This window comes from Alligator sinensis, unplaced genomic scaffold, assembly GCF_000455745.1.
Source record: "Alligator sinensis unplaced genomic scaffold, ASM45574v1 scaffold1295_1, whole genome shotgun sequence".
Taxonomy (NCBI): domain Eukaryota; kingdom Metazoa; phylum Chordata; order Crocodylia; family Alligatoridae; genus Alligator; species Alligator sinensis.
The window spans coordinates 1,582,901-1,603,965 of record NW_005841880.1 but is presented as its reverse complement, the minus strand read 5'-3'; the positions used below and the strand labels follow the sequence as shown (position 1 = coordinate 1,603,965).

Genomic DNA, 21,065 nt, shown 5'->3' with positions numbered 1-21,065 from the left:
GGGCCAGCCGCTCCCTGCTGGCGAGCGGGCAGGCGGGCAGGGAGCTTTGCTGAGCGCAGCAGAAACACCCTGCAGCCCTGGCGATCCATGTCCTGGCAGCGGGCGCTGCACCTCGCCCCCGCCTTGCAAGTATTCCTGGAGCTGGGCTCCAGCTCACGGCTCCTCGCCGTTGTTATGGCAACACAGCAAAAACCTGCCGGGGTCGGCACTTTCCTGCTGGTGCCAGGGTGGGCTTCTCCCACGCGCTGGCCAGGGCCACGGGGAGCCCAAGCCCACATGGCATGTGCCAGGGTGAGGCGGGGGTCCTCTGGGGAGGTCTGGTTGGCCCAGCACCCCCAGCAGTCAGAGGCATTGGCACCGCGGGAACGGAGGTGTCTGCGCCCAGTGGGAGGGAGGCGGTGCCTTTGCACGAGTGCTTGTGCACAGCCCTCGGCGTGCAGCATCTCCGGGGGCACCCGCGGTGCGTGCATCTGAAATGGGCCGCTCTGGGAGGCACACGGGGGTTAGGTGCCCAGCCCGCACGCCTCGTGCTTGCTCTCTGGTCTGGGACAGAAGTTTCCTAAGCCTTGACCTAAACCAGTTAAGTCTGATGCGGCGTTCAACCGGGCGTATCTTCAACCGGTTCCAGACATTTTGAACTGAACTTCTGTTCTGTTACCTGTTTACATCGGTTTCTGATCACGTAAACTGGTTTCTGTGCAACGTCTGTCCCTGCCGGGGTCGTGCCCACGCATGCTGCAAGGCCAGGTTGGGAACCAGAGTGCCAGCAACTCCACGGGGCCCCATTAGCCTCCTCGCTGGATCCCCTGTGCGCGTGTGTATCCGTCCGTCCACCCCCGAGCGTGCACCCAGGTCTGATGCCTGGCCCGAAGCACCAGGCAGGGTGGGAGAGCTCACGCTACGAGCAGCACGATCCATCACAGTGCAGATTACACGGCTCCTCCTTGGTGCCTGTCATCCTCTGCGCTGTGTGGGCCAGCGCTGGCATCCGCCGGCCTTCCCGTGCCCTCCGGCAGCGGTGGGCATCCCAGCCCTGGAGCCCTGCTGGGCTCACGAGATGGGCCACGGGGCCCCTTCCCAGTCCGGTAGCAGCCGGGGGCTCTCCAGCTGTCGTGGTCCTGTAGATGCTCCAGCCTCCTGTTGCTTCTCATCAGTCGTGTCCAGCCTCGTGCATCCAGTGTGCCACACTGCACCTGTGGGAGGGGAGGGGAGCCGCCCCAGGTAGGGAAGGAGAGGGCAGCCAGACTCCTGCGTGCCTCAGTTTCCCCACCCATAAACCAGAGACCCTGACCCTGGGTGGTTCTTGCACTGAGCCAGGGGGGCTGGAGCAGCCCTGCAGCTCTAAGGCCCTGGGGGTCACTACCAGAGGCCTTGGGGGTCAGTGGGACGATGCTGGGGCTGTGAGAGCGGCGTGCCCGTCCCCACGTGTCAGGGCTGGGGCTGAGAGAGCCGGGTTAAAAATAAACGGTGCGGCAGATGGAGCAAATGGAGGGAAAGCAGCTAGCAAGCAGGGGATGGATGATACGCCCACCCAGAGAGCCGTGAGCGGCAGCCCCTTCCCTTCCCTTTCCCTTCCCCCTGCCATGCTGGATAGACGCAGGGGGCTCAGCTCCGACAGGGGCAAGGCCCCCCGAGAGCCTGGGGAATGGGTGCATGCACCCCTTGGCCTCGGCGCAGGGTGGGGGAGGATAGGAAACAGGGCTTGAATGGGGGTCTCCAGCCCAGCCCCCGGCTGCTCCCCGCTTCCCAACACAGCAGGCAGCAAAGGTTCAGGTCTTTATTTCTTTAAAATCCCAGCAGGTTCAGGCAGCGCCTGATGGATGCCTTTACAAAGCGGGGGGCGAGCCCTGCCTGGATCCCCCCGGGAGCCCCGGGGCTCGTGGCAGCAGGGCTCCCGCCCTGCCAAGAGCGCGGCATCTCTGACCGCGGAAACGCCCCTCCCTCCCACCCCAGCGTGGCACCAAGTGCCTTAGGGTGCGACTGCCTGATCTGGGTACAGCCCAACCTCTTGCCTGTCCCCCGAAGCCTCCCGGCAATGGCTGGGAAGGAGGATCAGAGCAGCACCCCCTAATCACCCCCCCCCCCTCACCCCAGCAGCCCTGGGAAGGGGGAGGAGAGCACCACCCCCTATCCCCCCCCCCCCCGTAACCCCAGAGCCTCTAGCCGACCGCCGGAGGCCGAGTTATAGCACCTGGTCTGGGTGAAATGTAAGAAAACTCGGCCCTGATCACCCGGCACAGACTCCCCCTCTCCCGGTCCCCAGTGTTACAACCTCCCATGCCCCCAGCACCGATTGAGAGCCCGCCCTCCGGGCTCTCACCCTGTCCTGGAGGGGGTACTTCTCCCACGATGCAGCCCCCCCCGCTCCCACATGCATGCTCATATTCGCCCACTGCTGTCTCCGGCCCTGCCTAGCCGGGAGACCCCCAAAGCCCAAGCCCAGACCACGGCCGCACCCGTGGCAGAGGGTGGGACTGTCCTGCACACTCGCTCCCTGTCCTCCTGGGCTGGGATCCCGAGCCCCTCGATGGTGCCAGCAGATGCAGGGCAGCTCTGGTACCCACCCAAAACCCCTCTTCCAGTGACCCCGACTGGTTGCATCCTGCCTCCTTCAGCAGGGGTTACTGAGACCACAGCCCCCCATGCTCCCCCACACCAGCAAGCAACTGCTGGGTGCGGCTGTGGGCCACAGCCAGGCTTGGACCCCCTGCTGCAGCAAACCAGCCCCTCGGAGAGGTGTGGCAGGGGGCTCCATGGTGGCCCCCTTCACCTCCACCAACCAATGCCATATTTACAGGGTCCAGAGTTCAGCCACCGGACGGATGCTCTCCATCCACATGGCATCGCAGAGCCAGGGTCCCCCGGCTGCACCTCCGTCCAGTGCCTAACAGCGGCAAGGTAAGGCTGGGGGCACGCCCTCCGGGCATCGCCGTTGCCCTTCTCCACACCCAGGCACAGTCGCCAAGTCAGGATAAATTAACCTCGTCCCTGGGGAATTCAGCCCCCAAGGGGGACGCCGTTTGGGGCAGGGTCCCTGGGGCAGCCCCGTCCCCCGAGCCGTTCTCCCACCAATGTGCAGTTCTCTCCCTGGCAAACACCCCAGCCCCTCAATGCTGCTCCACGCCCCTCCACGGGCATCTCGGGCCGCGTGATGACGAGACACCCGAGGAAGCAGGTATTTACAAAGCTCCCCGCTCTCTGCGGCTGGGGGAGGCTGGGGGCCGGGACGGAGGGTTACTCCTTAAACCTCCGGTTGGCTTGGATCTTCTTGTAGTAGTTGTCCGTCTCGCTGTCCGCCTGCCCGTCCTTCTCTCCGCCCGCCAGGCTGGCCGGCTTCCTCCGCAACGTGGACTCCCGGCTGGCCGTGCCCAGCAGGCTGTCCTCGCCGCCACCCACCGCCACGTTGATGGTGGCCACGCTGCCGTAGCGCGGCTCGTCCTGCTCGATGTCGCTGACGGAGGAGCCCGGGGACACGCCGGCGCTCTTGGTGGGCCGGAAGCCGCGGTAATCCTTGCCCATCTCGTTCAGCTCGTAGGCATCCGGCCCGTCCGCTCCCTTGGAAGCCGCCTTCCACTCCCAGGGCCCGTTGCCGGAGGAGAGGTGGACGACGGGGTGATGCGGGGCGTGGGCGTCGATGGTGACGATGCTGGAGCTGTCCCGCTCCGACGGGGAGCGGTACTGGGAGGAGTCGGAGCTGGTGGAAGATGAGGACGTCTCCGAGTGCTTGGGCGTCACCGTCACCAGGCCCTGCTGCTTGGACATGGCGATGACCTGCATGAGGCGGGGCGGGTTGGCCACGCGCTGCGACGCCCAATTCTCCGCCATCATCATCCACTTGGCCCTCACGGCCGAGCTGCTGTTGGGCGACAGGTTGACGTTGCCCTGGCTCTCCTCGGGGATGTGCACCAGCTGCGAGGCGCCCGGCCGGGGCTGGATGAGGACCCGGGGCCCCATCGCGGCCCGCTCAGCCGGGCGCGCCTGCACCGTGGGGTAGAGCGAGGGTGGGATGTGGTCGTCGTCCTCCCCGCCCGTGGCCTCGGCAGCCACCCTCCCGGCCTCCTCCGCCAGCGTCATGCTGCGGCCCTCCAGCGACTTCTGCTTCCACTCGGTGATGAGCTGCTTGGAGCGGGAGGCGTCCACGGGGACGTGGATGGTCATGTGGCGCCGCGCCGGGTCGTCCAGCGAGGGCGTGTTGACGCGGGGCAGCGTGTTGCTGAACGTCACCATGTTCTCCTTGCCCATGGGGCTGCGGGGGGCCAGCAGGTCCACGTCCACGCTGGCCCGCTTCAGGCTGCCCAGGGAGTTCTTCTCCCGCTGGACCTGGCGGTTCACCTCGTCCAGCCGGGTCTGGGGGTTGAGCTCGTCCGTGCTCACCGACTTGTTCTGGTGGTACACCGAGTCGTGGCCCCGCTGCGTCAGCGCCCGTAGCGCGTCCTTGGCCGGCACCTGAGCCGGGGCCTTCTCCGTGGGTGCGCGGAAGTTGCCCACTGCATGATAGGCCTGGAAGGACAGGAGGCAAGGGGCATTGCCCTCCCAGCTAACAAGGGGCTCGGAGCAAGCATCTCTCCTGCCGTGCTGCAGAAGGCATTGAGATGCTCCTGGAGGGGGAGGCTGAGGACACTCCCTGCCCCAGCCCTTCAGGCCCAGGCCTGGGGCAGCTGCCAAAAGGGCTCTACTCCCAGCATCGGGCTCCCAGCCCAGGCAGGGGCACTCACCAGGTAGGCAGCAATGCCAGAGCCAATGAGGAAGCCCACGTAGACGTCGATGGGGTGGCTGCGGTACTGTGTGATCTGGGTGAGGCCGCAGACGCCAGCGGCGATGGCGAAGGCAAAGACCAGGATGGGCTTCAGGAGCTTGGTGCTGTCTGAGATGATGGAGTTGAAGTACATCTGGAAGGGGGCAGAGCAAGGCGGGAGCCGCCAGTCAGAGCCGGGGGGCTGGGGTACTGGTGCAGCGAGTGCCTGGAAGCCAAGGGGGTGCAGGGCAGGCAGCCTCCGTGTCCAGGCAAGCCAGCCCCTTCCACTCCCAGGAACACCACCTCTGTTCCCCAGGGTTTGAGGCACATCTGTGCCTTAGGGGGTTTTGCACAGACACGAAGGGAAAGCTGTGCAAGTGTGGGCACTTGTGTGTGCATACGTGTAAGGAAAACCCCGGGTACCTGCATGGGCAAAGCACTCCGTATGCTTTCACTTCACAAATGTGTCAGAGGGCCATTTGTATTTGCCTGGTGGGGCAGTGCATGCACACGTGTGTGTGTGTGTGTGTGTGCGCGCGTGCGCGCGCATGTGCATGCACACATGCATGTATGTTTACCCATGTGTGCATGCATGCATGAGAGCATCGCATGCATTTTATCCATGTGTAAGAGCACAAAGTGCTTACCTGTGTGTGTGCATGCACGTGAGAGCATCACATGCAAGTTTACCCACGTGTGTGTGAGAGCATCACGTGCTTACCTGTGCACGTGTGAGAGCATCACATGCAAGTTTGCCTGTGTGTGTGTGTGTGTGTGTGTGTGTGTGTTGGAGGGCAGTGGGGGGGGAACCTTGCAGGTCAGCCTAGAAAGAAGACACACATGTGTCCATGTGCACAGGAGGGTCTCACGGGCAGGATCACGCACTCCCCATCCGTGTTGTTTCCGTGCACCTCGGCAGGCGTGCGGGGGACACAAGATTTCCGAGGGCGCCAGCTGTGCTTGCTCGGCCTTGGCGAAATTTCAGCCCAGGCTCAGGTACCGGTACACGTAGCATGTCTGCACGGACGTGTGTACATGGACACCCTAGATGAGCACAGGGCAAATCCACAGGAGACGGAGCAAACTCACCGACACGTAGACAGCGGCAAAGGCCGAGAGCGTTGCATGCTGAGACGGGAAAGTCTTCCTGCAAGGACACAACAGAGCTGAGCTACAGGAGCCTGCTCCAGCCCCTGGCCCTGCCCAGGGGTGCATGCCTCCAGCACTGGGGGTGCCAGGGCATGAGGAAGGCCCCTATACCCCACCACCTGCAAGGGAACTGCCCAGCCCTGCCTGCCTCAGTCTTTACCTGGCAGAGAGGATGGCGTGCTGGTCGGGGCCGGAGCAGATGTCCTGGGTGATGTAGGGGTTGGAGTCGCAGGAGATGCCCAGCAGCGTGTAGTTGGGCTTGCAGACGGTGAGGAAGAAGGGAGCGTGGTAGCCCGTGGCCAGCTGGATCACGTCGGTCACCAGGGCTGTGGCGCAGAGGCCAAACACGTGCACGCCTGGGGAAGCCAGGAGGGGGTTGCAGGCGCCTCCCCCACACCCTGCCCCCTTCCCGCCTCACTGGGGCTTTTGTGGGGGCAAAGGGCAACGGCATGCTCCAGATCCACCCCTTCTTTCCTTCCTTCCCTGGTGAAATGCAGCCACTTCTGGGGGGTCAGGCAGAGCCCACAGCAACAGAGAAGGCCGAGGACTCCTTCCCCAGAAGGGAAGAAAAGCCTAGGTGTCCTCAGGCAGGCGTAAAGCAGGGAGCTTTGCAGAAGCACAGCGAGTATAGGATGGTCTCTGCCCTGCCAGGGGTCATGAGCTGAGGCCTTAGAGGTGCCTGCGCTCCTCCTGGCTCCCCCCTCACCCCCCCAAAAAGGACAAAGGTGCCACAGCCAAACCTACCCACAAACCTGACCGTCCTGCGCAGGAAGGAGTTGAAGTTGCAGCCGCCGGCGTTGATGCTGCCCTCGGCCCCGCCGCGCCCCTTCAGCTTGGACTGCAGGCAGTACACGATGCCCTCGCCGACCATGATCTGGGGGCAGGGAGAAGGAGGGGGCAGACCTCAGCGTGGGCATCCCCCCAGCTGACGCGGAGGCTGGTTCTACCTTCTCCCAGCAAGGAGCAGGGTCTGGGCACCATTTGCACGGATGGTTGCTCTCGCCACCCTCCTGCCCCTGGCACCGCCCAGCCGGACTCCGAGCCCTCGCAGCCTGGCACTGCCCGGACAGGCCTCTGCATAGAGGCGCCGGACTCTGCCTCTATGGCCAGCACTGCCCACCCCGTGGAGGCAGCTGCCGATCCGGGTCCCAGCACTCACTGAAGCGGCCGGCGCTGCGAACGCCAAGCTGAGCAGCATGAGCAGAGGGATCATCTCCTCGTTGGTCTCCACGTAGGGCATGGAGAGGGCCCGGTCGTAGCACTGGAAGCCCACCTTGGCCGGCTTGAAGAGGTCCGTCAGCTCCAGGAAGTACAGGGTCACGATGGAGGAGGCCACGATGGGGAGCTGAGGCCGGGGGGACGTGGCAGCCGGTCAGGAGCTGGGGCCAGCCATCGCTCCCCCGTTCTGTGAGACACGGGCTCCCCGGAGCCCCGCTCTGGGACTAGGGAAGTCCCAGCCCCCTTCCCCATGAAGAAGTTGGACAGGGAGCCCCCAGCGCCCACAACAGACCCCTGGATCTGCACACCAACTCGCCCCTGCTCTTCCCACTTGACCACACTGCCCTCCCCAAGCCTCAGCCGGGCACCCAGGAGCTCTCACGTCCCACCCTGGCTGGCCACACACTGCCTGGACCCGGGACGGGGCTCCGATCCCCAACTCCAAGTCAGCCGCCCACCCTGGGGCTGCCTGGAGAATGGAGCCAAAGCTGCTTCCCAGCCCCTTTTTGCTCTAACCACTAGACAACGCTCCCCTGGGGAAAGAACCCAGGAGTCCCGACACCCGGCCCCGCGCCGTGGCCCTCCAGGACGTCCCCGACGGGCTTGTACAGCCCCAGGCACCATACCACGGGGATCCTCATCCGCACGGGAGCCGTGGGGAACGGAGGGCAGATAGAGCAGCCCTGGGGCGGCTCTGCACTGACTGCCCCGCGCCCGCAGACCGGAGGGGCAGGAAGGGAGCTGAGAGCTGCAGCCCCCGCCATCTCCGAGCCACCCAGGCGCAGCCCCAGGAAACACCCCCTTGCCCGGACCACCCCCGCGAGACTCCCCCAACGCTGCCTCGGGGGCCGGAGGGGGGACCCTCACTCACCTCCACGAAGTAGAAGCAGGGCAGGAGGGTCATGCTGTCCTTGGGAGCCTTGGCCTTCTCCTTCGGGGAGATCATGGTGTCAGCTCAGGGGCTGCCTGCACAGCGGGCACACGGCAACGGGACGGGTCAGTGGGCATTGGGCCGCGAAGAGGGCACAGCGGGGGCTCCTCGTGAGAGTGTTTTTCCTAATATCTAACTTAAACTTTCCTTGCTGCAACTTGAGATCATTGTTCCTTGTTCTGTCATCTGCCACCACTCAAGACGTTCTAGCCCCATCCTTTTTAAGAGGGAAATTAATGGCAGCCTTCAATTACCTTAAGGCTGGTTCCAATCTTCTCTTCTCCAGACTAAAAAAACCCAGTTCCCTCAGCCTCACCTCATGGCTAGGGACAGATATTACACGTAAACTGATTTAAGTGATCAGAAACTGGTTTAAACCTGTAACAGAACAGACATTCATTGCACATAAGCCAGTTTGAAAATGGGTGAAACTGATTTGAGATAAACCTCATTGAATGTAGTATCAGACTTAACAGATTTGACTCAAACCAGTTTATGCAATGTCTGTCCCAGAACCCTTGCTGGTTTAAGGTAAACCAGATACCCCCCAGCATCCCACCGTCTGCGCTGTGCCGGGCTGGGCTGGGCTGCGCTGGGCTGGGCTGGGCTGGGCTGGGGGGTGGGACCGCGACGCCCCCTCCCCCTGCCCAGCTGAGGCCGGGCGCACTCCTTGCATGCCCCACACCCCCGCTGGGCTCCTGGGTGCCCCCGCATGCCCAACCCAACAGGGAGGCACCCCCGGGAGCCTGGCAGCAGCCTCCCACCCAGCACCCTGGGTGGGCATCGCTGCCCTCCCCATCGCCTGCGTGCCCTGGAGCACCCCAAAAGCTTTGCAGCCCATTTAAAAGGAAGCGCGGGGCTGCCGAGACCCCCCAGGTTGGCGTTGCTCCCCTCCCCATAACCAAGGGGGCTGCAGGCAGCCACAGGGGCCCCTGGAGCACACAGGGAGCACCCCCGGAAGCGCCACACCCCGTTTAAAGGGGAACTGCTGGGGCTACCGAGTCCCCCAGCTTGGCTGAAGCCGGGCACTGGGGTGCCCAGGATGCCCGCTTGCTTCCCCCGTACCCAGGGAGGCTGCAGGTAGCGACAGGGTGCCCTGGCGCACACGGCGAGCGCCCCCAAAAGGTTTGCAGCCCATTTAAAAGGGAAGCATGGCCTTCCACCAGGGCTGCTGAGTCCCCGGGGGCTGAAGCCAGCCACCTGCGGGGGCTGTGGCTGGGTGCCAGGGCTGTGGGTAGCAACAGGGTCTATTGCTCGCGGACCCCCTCCCCACCACCCAGGACCCCCCCACTGCAGCGAGCTCGCACATCCTCTGCAGACCGGGTGCTCCCTCCTCCCAGCCCCCCCACCAGGCTATGCCAGAGTCCTTTGCAAGGGGTGCCCCTGCCCCGCCTGGTGCAAGGGATGCCCAGGGGCTCTCAACGGGGGCCCCAGGCGGTAGCAGGGGTGCAGGCAGGGCTCTCCCAGCTGGGCAGGAGGAAGGCCTGCAGCCAGGCCCTCAATGCCCCCCCCCCAGCTGCCCCAGAGACCTCCTGGTGCCCGGGGCCAGGACCTGCCTGGAAGATGGCAGGAGGAGGGGAGGAGAAGCCGCCTTACGGGAAAGGGAGCATCCCCGAGGGAGGGGCGGGAGGTGTGCAAATGTGACTCGCATCACAAAATCCTCGGCCGGTAACCTAGCAACACGGAGGCTGCCTGCGCCTGCATCTGGGGCTCCTGGCATTGGGTAGCGCCACCCTGCAGCCTCCCGGGGGCACATCTCTCGGGGCCCCTCGCCTGCAACCCCAGGCCCTGGCGCAGCCCCTAGCCCTGAATCCCCTCCTGCGGCTAGGAACTGAGCCGGGGCATCCTCCATCCCAGGTCCCCCCAACTCTAGCCACTGCATGACCCCTCCCCACCACACACACACGGCTCCTGGGTTTTGATGCCGCTCCTAAACCCGGGCTTGGAGGTCGGCCTCCCGTCCAACCCCCCTGCCCGTGCCTCTTGGCACAGACGCTGGCAGAGGTGGTGGTTAATGCCAGCCTGTCACCGCTGTTGCATTTGGAAGTGGCAGGGGAGCAGCCCACTGCCTCCGAGTCCTGTATTAAAGATGAAAGATCCTTATTCTTCCTCCCCTGGTGCCTCTTTGCCAGCTGCTCTGCTGCTGGGGGTGGGGGGAGAAGACAGTTTTCCACCCAAACTCTTTCGGGGAGGAAAAAAATGAAGGTTTCTAATCAACTTTTTGGGGGTCAGGGTAAAGCATCTCTTTTCCCCCCTTTGTTTTTTCATCCAGAAAAAGAAATCCAACAGCTCCATTCGGAGAGGCCGCTGCCCATTGGAAACTCTCAGCGAGCGCAAAGGTCCCGCAGGCGCAGGCAACGCGACCGGCGACACCATTTCCCTTCCTGTCAAGCCTCGCGCTCCACGGCGCAGGGCGCTGCTCTGCGCAGAACGGCAACGCGCGTCGCTCCCCGCTGGGCTCCATAATACCTGGCCTCGGTATGGTCTCAGGGACAGAGCGAATCCTTCCTCCCTCCCCTCTCCCCGCAACCCTGTGATTAATCTAACCCAGGAGCCGGGATGAGCGATGGCAAACGATTCACCGGGTGGAACGAGCTCGGCCTCTCCGGTGGGAAAATGACGGTGGAATTGGCCGCGTCTCAGCATTTCCTCGCAGCTCAGGGTGGGAAAAGGCACAGACCAGGAATTATCTGTCCATGGGAAGCCTCGCCCGCCAGCCCCACGGTGCCTTCAGCTTTTGCCCTGGCTCTCCCAGTGGGGATTTCCCGAGTCTGGCCTGTCCCCGGCACGGGTGGGACAATCTGGAGCCCTCTTGCCTGCTGGAAGGAGCAGGGCAGCGGGTCAGAAGAGAGGAAACTCCTGGTGCTTGTGTCCTCACCCTGCCCATGCAACGGGCACCTGCAAGGCAGGGCAGGCCTTTGTCTCACATATACACTTGCACACATGCACAGACGCATGCATACACCCACACGCATGCATGCATGCACATGGGCCAGCGTGATCCTGGACACCACCTGGGTTACTCCCACGTGCCAGTGCTCTCTGTCCTGTCCACGCAGAGGTGGAGAGGGCCGGTACCCGGGGCAGCGGTACCCAGGACCAGGCCTCAGAGGCCAGGTCTTACCCAGCCCTTCAGGACCCAGCTGTGAGCTGGAGAAACATCTCGGCAGCCAAGCCACCGGCTCTCTTCCCCGTCCCTGGGAGGAAGGGGGGCAGAGCATCTCTCCTGCTTCCATGGCTGGAAGCCGACCTTGAACCTGGGCTCTTGGCTCCTTCTAGCGGCGGATGTCAGAACAGCGGCGCAGCCAGACGAGTTCATCTCTTGGAGTCACGGGCTTCACCCAGGCCCCTGCTTCTGGCGGGGTCCCGATGAGCCGTCACCCCTGCCCTCAACGAACATCACAAGCTGCAGGCGCTGCCTCTCCCTCCCTGCTTCTTGCGCAGCGCTGCCTGGCAGGGCCCTGGCAACCCCTTGGCCTACAAATTAGTCTAAGGTGCCACCCAGCCCTGAAGACTTTGCAGGGGGGGAGCAGGAGCCCTGCCACGGGCACAGAGGGATATGCGGTGGCTGCAGACGGAGCTGGCGGGGGGTGTCCGGAGCAGGGACTTCGGGCTAGCTTGCACAGCCCAGCTCCAAGCTGGCAGGGGCAGGCGAACCCAGGGACGGGTCTTTGCCCTCGCAGGTGGGCAGCTTGCGAAAGAGCCCCGCAGCTGTGCTGTTTACCCAGAGCCCGGGCAGGAGGTGCGATAAGGGAGGGCGGGCAGAGGTCGTGAACAAACAGCCTCATTGTGCAGTGTTTGTTTGGAGAGAAACCGAGTCCAAGATCCCCCGTCCAGGTGGTGGGAGAGGCCGTATCCTCCTCCTCCCCCCGGCGCTGGCAGCCAGCACGCCTGACCCGACCCGAGCGGGGCAGCCAGCAGCTGGTGACAGCTTCCTGCCCCCCTCAGCTCTCCTGGAAGTCCCCCCCATTCGCCCGACCCCGGCGCGCGGATAAAAGGGAGGGCTCTGCCTCCGCTCCCGCCAGAGCCATCTCCAGCCCGGACACCGAGGCCTTCCGGTCAGCATGGCGCGCCCCGCTCCCCTCCTGGCACTGGTTACGCTGCTGGGCACCTTGCTGTGCGGTGAGTCCCGGGCACCTCCCTGCTTCCCCCACACCCATCTCAGACTGCCCCAGGCAGGGGCTGCTTTGGGGACGAGCCCCTGATACCGGCTCGGAGCTGAAAGCAATGGGGAACTGGGCTGGGGCTGTAACAGGATGGGGAAACTAGACACATTCCCCCTCTTTCTACCTCCCCCAGGCACTTTTCCAAGAATCGCTGCTTCTCCATTTGCACAATTCAGCCCTTCCCTCCCTGCAGTGAAAGCCTACCGGCCCATTTCACAGACAGGGAAACTGAGGCAAGGAGTGCTGCGGCAGCAAATGGGTGCCTAACCCCCTCCCCGGCCAGCCCAGCTCCCGGCTGTGGCTCCCGGGGGCAGAGGCAGCCAGGCCGGTTCCTCCCTGCCCATGCTGGAAACGGGGTGGCAGGACAGGACGGCAGCCAGGAGAGGGGTTGAACTGAGAGGGGGTGCCAAGCCCGTCTGCCCAGCTGTGCCCCCGCCCCGAGCACTGACCGCCACCCCCAGAGACATGCGAGGGTCCGATATCCCTGGGCTGGGCCCGGACACGCAGAAAGCCAGGCCCTGGGTGCATCTCACTAACCCCTGTTCTCCTCCCAGTTGCGTCCAGGCCCCGGGGCCGCATCCTGGGGGGCTCCACCACCGGGGCCCACCAGAGGCCCTACATGGCCTCGCTGCAGGTGGACGGGCACCACGTGTGCGGCGGGTTCCTCATCGCCGAGCAGTGGGTGCTGAGCGCCGCGCACTGCATGGAGGACATGTGAGTGCCGGGGTGGCCCCTTCAGTCCCACCAAGGAACCATCGGGCCTCAGGGGTGACCCACAGGGTCCAGGGGGGAGGGTCTCCGGGCTGCACCCATGGGGGGGGTATGAGGGCACCCTCCTCCCAGCTCCGTGCACTGCAGCCTCCCTCTCTCTGTCTCTGGCAGGAAGGGCAAGACCTTCCAGGTGCTCCTGGGAGCCCACTCGCTCTCGCAGCCGGAGCCGCACAAGCGCTTGTACGCGGTGCGTGCCGCGGTGCGCCACCCCGGCAGCAACACCGAGACCAACGACGACGACCTCCTGCTCCTCCAGGTGAGCGCCGCCCCGCTGCCCTCTGCCCACGCCGGACCGGTGACCCCAGCGGGTCCCAGGCTCTGCCAGCCCTGCCCCTTTGCCTCCCAAAACAGCTGGAGGAGAAGGCGACCCTCAGTGAGCACGTGAAGATCCTGCCCTTCCAGCGGCAGGACGTGGACGTCCCGCCCGGGACCATGTGCGAGGCGGCCGGCTGGGGCTTCACCAGCCACAGCGGGCGGAAGCCGGACGTGCTGCAGCAGGTGGAGCGGCCGGTGAAAAGCCGGGAGGAGTGCAACAGGCGGCCCTACCACGACAACACCATCACGGACAAGATGCTGTGCACCGACTCCCGAAAGAAGGACACCTGCAAGGTACCGGGGAGCCAGGGCTCCGGGGGGACGATACCTCGACCTGTCCTGCTGCAGGGGGCACGTGCAGCCCTCAGCTGGAGACAAGCCCCCGCACTCAACCCCCCCAGGGACTTGTCCTCCTGTCACAGGGGTCTAATGCCCCGTGCCAATTCATACCCGGCCCCGCACATCACCTCTTTCCAGGTGCACAGAGGCGATACGTGGCTGGCAGGGGGGCATTCAGTGCCTCTGCAATCCTCAGATGCTTTGTTAGGCTTTCCAGATAGGGAAACTGAGGCACGGACCCCAATGGCAACATGAGAGCAGAAGGCAGAGCAGGCTCTGTCCTCAGGGCCAGGAATTCTGCCCCCTCTCTGCAATCTGCACCGTCCCCCCGGCTACGAGCCAGCGGCTGGTGCCCTGGCTGTGTTGGCAGTGCCCTCCCGGGGTGATGCCGCTCCTGCTGAGCTCCCCATTCAGCCACATGTCCTGGGGTGCTGCCGGTCTTGCCCCTAGCCCTGCACTGGCTTTTCCCCCACCGTCCCAAATGCATCCCAGCGCACGGAGCCACATGACTACCGGCCGGACGCACCACATCCTAGCGGGGCCGGGCTCAGGCACCCCGTGACCCGCAGGTTTTGAATCGATGGTTCTGTAGGAGCTTGTGCTCCCCCTGCCTCAGTTTCCCCTTGCTGAGTGACGCTGCAGGCCCCGATTACGGTGGTAGTGATGAGCGAAGCCCTCCCAGCCTGGGGTAGCTGCAATCACTCAACCCCAGCCACCTCCCTGGGTCCTGAGCGGCCTGCCCCCCACAGCCCTACCTGGCAGGTCGCTCCAGCCTCCTACCCCGCGCCCGGCTTGCTTCCACAGGGGGATTCTGGCGGACCGCTCATCTGTAATGGGGTGGCCGAGGGGGTGGTGACCGCCGGCGCCCGGGTCTGCGGGAACTACAAGAAGCCCGGCATCTACACCCGCATCGCCGCCTACGTCGGCTGGATCGACGGCGTCATGGCTGCAGCAGAGGAGGGACCAGCCTCGCCAAGCCCCTAGCACCTGGGGCACACGGCGGCTCGGTGCATGGAGCACCCCCCAGGCTTGCCCTCAGTAGCTTTGCTTGCCTAGTGCCCGCCTTGCTTCTGCCAGCTCCGGACAGGGAGGGGGCCTGCAATCAGCCGGACCAATAAAACTACCACGTGCAGAAACCAAGGGCTCGGGTCTCTCCTGTTGGCAAAGAGCAGAGCAATGCCCTGCTGCAAGGACACAGCCGCAAACCCGGCTGAGCCTGCCAGAGGGGAACGGGACCCCGGTCCCCAGGTCTACGCACAGTGCCAGGGTCCCCCAGACCACGGTGTGCACTGGGGAGGGGGAGCACAGCGCCTGCCAGCTACCTCTGTGCCCGTTGCTCAGGGCTGGCACCAAAGAGACGGTTGCCAGGGCCACGGTTACCCCAGGAACTGGGGAGAATGACTCCCCAGGGTCCATCTAAGGATGCGCTTGGTCCCTCGCTGCCCTGATAGCGCAGGTGCTGGCTGGGGACGTGGGTTTCCAAGCTGTGCTCTGCCACTGGGTGACCCTATGACCACAGTCATGTCACCGAGTCTCTAAAGGCTGTCTTTGCATGGAGTGGGGGGGACTCACTGCCTGTCTCACGCTAACAGAAGGGGCATCAGAGAAGCCCAGTAGGTGCTGCCCCATGGCATGGGCTGTGGCTCTGCAGGGAAACCCGAGCAGGCCACTGGCCCTCCCTCCTTCGAAACAGGGCAAGCATCGGCACCGAGTACGTGTGGGCCCCTCGGGAAAAGGGTAGGGTGACCACCCATCTCTAATTGGGCGAGACAGTCCCGAAATGGGAACACCAAGTCCCAGTCCCGGGCTGCGTGACTCCGGGACAGCATTTGTCCCGGATTCCCAGGAACATGCTGGGATCCGGGTTTTCCTTTTGCTGCAGAAAGACGCAGGAAAGGGTGGGTTTCCCCTGGCAGGCTGGCAGCGTTTCAGCCTTCAAGGGGCTGGGGGAGTGGGCCGCAGGGGGGCTGGCAACACAGCCCCAGAGAGAGCAGCTCTCCCAACTGCCTGCAGGTAAGGCTATTTGGGGCAGGGGGGGTAGATTAAGGCTATAACCCAGGTCATACAAAGATCAGGACAAGTCGTTATCCACCCTGCCTCTGCTTCCAGGGTCAACGTGACCGGAGAGGGGTCAGGAAAGGGAGTGTGCGTCACCGGAGGGAGGGAGGGAAGGAGATGCTGGGACCTGTCCTAGCCAGGACCCCACTTGCACCCCGAGCACGTCACGGGGACGGCTCCCAACCGGTCCACCCAGCTGCGGAGTTCGACAGCACAGGACACGCAGCATTTCACGGAGCTGGCACAAGAGAGCACCCTCATCCCTCATTTAAAAGAAGAAATCCCGGCCCTAGGAAGGTCTCCTGGCACCAACAGCTTGTCTAACTCTATGCCAACTACAGCGCAGGAAGAGATCACCCCCAAAAAACCCCTTGCCTCTTGCATCCTTTCCTGGACCGTCATGGCATCGCTCTCAGGCCAGGCCTGCTTGTACGTTGTGTGCTGGGGGACGACGGCAGCTCACGAACCCCCGAGGGGGTTTCACCAGGCCAAGACCTAGCGCAGACGCAGGGGCACTGGTATAAAGGGGACAGACACGTGCCCAGCTGGGTAGAGCGCAGGCTGAATCGCTCTGCCCTCGTGGTTTAGGGACGGTAGGTCCCGGGTTGTGCTTTATGGGAGTCGTTAGTGATGCAAGGAAGCCCACTGGGGAGGAGAGGGGCATTAGGCTGGGGTCAATGGTCAGGGCACTGGCTTGAGACCCACACCTGCCTGCCGCAGACTTGGGCCCATCACTTACCCGGCAGAGCGCTGGTCCTGATGAAGCGCGGTCACTCCTACTCCGGGACAAACACGCCGTAGGAGCGGTGGGACCAGCTCCGTGCACCCTTGGAGAGATGGTCACCGGAGAAGGGCCTGGCTGCGATTCAGCGCCGGTGCCCAGCTCAACCCAGGAGGCCCCAGGGGCCGGGTCTCACACGCCGGATGGCAGCGATGGGGCAAGAAAATGAAATGAGGTTGCGACGGATTGCCGTGTCGCGCTAGAAGATGAAAAGCTTTCGGGAGAAGCTGCAGTTCCCTAATTAGCCATTTGGTTTCCCTTAATTATACGATAAGCAACGCCCAGGCGCCGCCAGCCCAGCACTGAACGGAGGAGCGAGGGGGCCGGGCGCTCCGTAAGCGCTCTGAATTTTAAATAAAAGTGGCTTCCCAGGAGGAGGGAGGGGAGGGAAAAAAGTCTGGTTCATTTTGTGAAACGAGGCCTGGAGAGAGCGGGGCTAGCGAGCTGGGGCAGCCGAGGGGCCCGATTCTGAAAGGGCCTGAACATCACGAGGTCTCCGGGTATTCAGGTACCCTAGACCCCTCCTTGGTGTCCCAACCAGCCCATCTCCCCGCAATCCAGCCCCAGAGAGGCCCGCTAGGACACACCTGTGGCTCATTAAACTCCTTAGCTCCTGGCCCTAGAGTGCCAAGGCCCCCTCCTAGCCCAGGTGAAACAGCTTTGCTGCAATTCACCCCCCAGACATGGGAGGAGGACGGCTAACGACCAATTTAAAGCACAGGTCAGGACTCTCAACTCCTAGTAGCTTCACTCGGCGCCGGGGGTTACTCCAAGCTGCTGCACGAGGAAGATTTCCCTTCTGCGATGATCAGCGGCCGTAAGGAAGAGAGTGCGGGGGCCTCTGCTCTCTGCCCTGCAGGTACCACTGGCCAACGAACCTCCGCAGCCACGGGCAGGGCAACTCAAACGGACGTGGGGTGCAGGCAATGTCCACGGGCAATCGGGCATGGGAGTGTGGGCCTCCGCGTTCCCTGGACACACGGGCTTTTGATTCAGGCCACTCGAACGTAGCCCATAACAGCAGCTGGGGGCATAACCAGGTCAGCCCCAACCCGCAGGGGAGGGCCATAGTTTTCCTGCCCCCCTGCCTGAACTCTCCCGCTAGCACATGCAGTGATGCCAACTCTCACGGGGAGGGGAAAAAAAAACAATCACGAGACCCCTGACTTCCAAGTCAGATGAACTCAGCCTTGTGATTCCCGAGATTTGATCTCTCATTTTGTCTTCTGGCGCGCGTGGAGTGCCAAGCTGACTAAGGGAAGGGGCAAGGGAGGCAGATCGAGGTCCCCCACGGTGAAGGAGGGAGCGGGGCAGCGGTGAATGGAGGCATGGGGGGCACGTGCCCTGCCCCAGATCTGTGCACGGGGCAGGGGCAGGCTGCCCACTGTGGGCTGGGGCTCTTTGCCCTGGGAACCGCACGCCTGCTTCAAAAATAGCATCTCATGAGTTACATCCTAAATCTCTTGATTTTAATGGGTTTTTTTTAACCTGGTCTCATGATTTTTGACCCAGGGGGGTGGTGATACTGCACGCGTCTGCCTCGGCTTTCTAGGCAATGTTATGTGACAAGGGGGGTGGGAGGGTTTTGCACTCCAGGCCGATGCAGCGGTGATGGTTGAGCTGCATGGACCTGGTTTAACTCCGCTTGCTACGGTCCTCAGCAGCAGAGACCAGGGAATCATGGCAGCGCCTCAGAGCCAGCAGCTATGGAGAGCCTCGATGGTTACTTCGGTGGCTGGCAAGGCCAGGGGGATTGCCCAGAAATGCCACTTCTGCCCACTTGAAGGCTTTAGGGTGCCACTGAGAGCATCAGATCTGATGCCTAGGCAAGCCTGCAGCTGGAAAGGTTGAGTGAGACCTTAGCCAGGCAGCTGCTTTAGCTTCCTTGCACCACGATGCACACCGTGGTTTCAGATTCACCTGGCCCCAGCGGTCCTGCAGACGGAAAGCCAAGCAGGAGATGCCCTCTTCCGTCCACAGGAAGCCTGCCCAGTCTCGAGCATGGTTGCCTTCACCTGCGTACATGGAGGGGAGGGGAGAAGCATGTTTCCTGCTGCAGCCCCATCGCCAAGGGACCTGAAAGACTCTCCTCCTAGCGAAGAACCCTCTTTACACCCTAAAAAAAAAAAAAAAAAAAAAGGGGGGGCGGAGCAGCCTGAACAGAAGTAGCCTCTAAAGGACCAGCCGTCTGCACCGCAAAAACCCCAGGGCAATGCTGTGCAGCAGATGCTCCAATCCAGACATAATTAACGTGCGACTGCGGGTGATGGAGTGCACGCAGGGGAACGCTATCGAACAAGGGCAACAGCCTAGCCCACTTGTAGCCTGCTTCCCCCACCGCCACCTAATTAAGATGAAACTATGCGCATGCGACCTTGGGGTGGGGGGGTATGGGCACAGAGAGGCAGGGAGGGCAGAGTAGACTGCGTACTACAGCTGCTGCTCTTGCCGGGGCTTGTAATACCCGGCAGAAGCCGGGAAACATTTCTTCCCCTTCGGATATCAGCAATGATTTTTGCCTCTTTTTTTTTTTTTTTGTAACCAAGCACGAACGGCTGCAGCTTTCCAGCTCTGCTGCCTGCTTGCGTCCCGGGTGGACGGGGTGCAGCAGTTTGCTTCCATGCTATGGGTGACAGATTATAAAAGTCATTACTGAGATGGGCCTGATATCAAACACTGGCAAATGGGCTCTTTTCAGACAGCGGCTGCCAGGAGTTAATTAAATCAGTGGTTGCTGCACCCGCAGGGCATGTCCGCGGTTCATCTCTGCTGTAAGTTTTTGGGGCAGGGACTGGAAGCTGTTTTCCCTATCAAAAAAAACAAAACAAAACAAAAAACCCCATTCTTAAGACCCAGAAGAGAGCCTTAAAATCCTCATCTCCAGGATAACTCAGGCCCCCAAACCTTCATCCAGTTTCCCCCCTATCTGGAGCTCCGCAGCCTGTTCATCAATAGCTTATCTCCCCAGGCAGGCATATAAAGGCTGATTGCAAGATACCAGGAGATGGAAAATCCGTCCCAGCCTCAGCCGTTTGTCCTGATAATAAATCGTCCTCCCTGATAAAAACGCATCTAATTTGAGTCTGTCTGGCTTGAAGTGCTAACCCTGCGTTTTCATTAGTTTTCTTTTTCTGTGACGCTGGAGCCTTTTAAGGCCTGCCCTTCTCACCCCCATGAAATCAAGCCAATTAAGAGAAGGAAACAAGGGCTCACAAGCTTTTGCAAAGACGTTTACTGAGGCATTTGGTACAAAATTTAAGAGAAGCTATGTACAAAGGAGCTGCTGGTTCCACGGTGGCTGACTTCCCGTGCTCTCTGATGCCGTCAAGACCAGACGAGGTAGCATAAAACCTTCTGGCAAGACTGCTTGTCCTGTTCAAAACCCTCGTTTCCTTTCACCTTGGAGCACAGAAGTGCAGGGAAGTAAAATGAATTCAGGGAAAACAAAGGAGGGCCTAAAAGCTGCGTCTCATCTCTTCGGCTGATAACGAAGGGCAATGCACGCGATCTCCGGGTTCCAGAGATCTCTTCCGGCCCCAGCCCTGAGAGGTTTCTGAGCCTGCTCTTGGCTGCCTTTCCCCTTCCTAGTGTGTGCTGCTGCCTTGCAGGAGGTGCTGTCAGAAATAGCTGAGGGGCATCCGCCTCCACAGCCCCCCGCACAGACAGTTTTTGATCCACCGTTGTTCCCACTGTTTCACCGCTGTGGTTTTGTTGGGCGATTTCAGCATGGTCACGCAGCCGCACCTCGGGGAGAGATGAACAGACGAAGGGTCAGTTAACTCGGCACAGATAATTCGGGGTGCAAGTCAGCACGACTGGAGCTCTCTTACAGGCAGAGCACCAGGAGGGAAGCAACTTTTTGTCTTATGCAGGCAAGGCAGAGAAATCAGAGCTGAATAGAGCCGTGTGGAAGCAACGCTGACTGGGGGAGGGAGCAGAAGGGAACAGCTCTCAGTGACTGCCCATATGAAAACCAGCAGATGCCCCTGCTTGGTGCGAACGATCTGGTATGGAGGCTTTCTATTGAGGCCCACAATTAAGACTGATTCAATCACATGATCAAACAGAGGGTTGGCACCTGTCGCATATGCTAGGCTGGTTTTTAGGAAGGGGAGAGAGGTGGCTACAGCACAGGAGGCTTCAAACACGCCGGCCCCTCTCTGAAAAGAAATGCCGACAATGGGGTTCTGCTGTGAACCCCTCTCCTCAGCTCCGGGGGAAGCGCGCAGGGCAGGTTTAAACCAGCAGGTCTGTGAAGCTGGCCGGGGATCTTCCCTTTCATGCACAATCGCCGTTAATAAAGCGTCTAAATTTTGCTCTGTTATATCAGTGCAACACACCCTGGTGCTCTTAAGGCAATATCCTGCGGGTGGAACCGAGAGCAGAGCTCAGTCTTGCAAATCATATGGTTACAGTCTGCTGACAGGCAGGATAAAAGTCTCTCGAGGGCTGGGCTGGCTTTGCGGCCCCTAGCAAGCTGCTAAAAGACAGGCAGGAGTGTGAGGACACCCCCAGAGCAGGCATGTGGAATAAGGCTGGGGCCATGCTATAAGCACACACAGGATTTAAGGCGACCAGGGTAGAGCAGCTTAGGACAGGGGA

General features: G+C 62.2%; 3 protein-coding genes across 4 annotated transcripts in view; 1 reads left to right on the top strand and 2 right to left on the bottom strand.

The window, feature by feature from the left end:
* Nucleotides 1–2,159: 2,159 nt before the first annotated feature.
* Nucleotides 2,160–17,135, bottom strand: PLPPR3 (phospholipid phosphatase related 3). The gene is made up of 8 exons (XM_006017453.3): nt 16,422–17,135; nt 7,974–8,068; nt 7,044–7,229; nt 6,629–6,758; nt 6,045–6,240; nt 5,825–5,882; nt 4,716–4,889; nt 2,160–4,500 (listed from the first exon to the last, which is right to left on the bottom strand). Exons 2-8 carry the CDS (start codon nt 8,046–8,048, stop codon nt 3,235–3,237), a joined length of 2,085 nt encoding a protein of 694 aa, XP_006017515.1. The 5' UTR covers nt 8,049–8,068; nt 16,422–17,135; the 3' UTR covers nt 2,160–3,234.
* On the top strand, nt 11,948–14,760 carry LOC102381206 (complement factor D). Its single transcript, XM_006017452.3, has 5 exons — nt 11,948–12,155; nt 12,754–12,913; nt 13,082–13,226; nt 13,322–13,579; nt 14,429–14,760. Exons 1-5 carry the CDS (start codon nt 12,098–12,100, stop codon nt 14,606–14,608), a joined length of 801 nt encoding a protein of 266 aa, XP_006017514.1. The 5' UTR covers nt 11,948–12,097; the 3' UTR covers nt 14,609–14,760.
* Nucleotides 17,136–19,680: 2,545 nt separating the features above from the next.
* Nucleotides 19,681–21,065, bottom strand: part of MED16 (mediator complex subunit 16) — a 14,366-nt gene continuing 12,981 nt past the window's right edge. For both annotated transcript variants that reach the window (XM_025196428.1, XM_025196429.1), the window contains one exon: nt 19,681–20,207. In XM_025196428.1, coding sequence (XP_025052213.1) covers nt 20,081–20,207 — 127 coding nt within the window. In that variant the 3' untranslated portion in view covers nt 19,681–20,080. The remainder of the gene's footprint in view (nt 20,208–21,065) is intronic.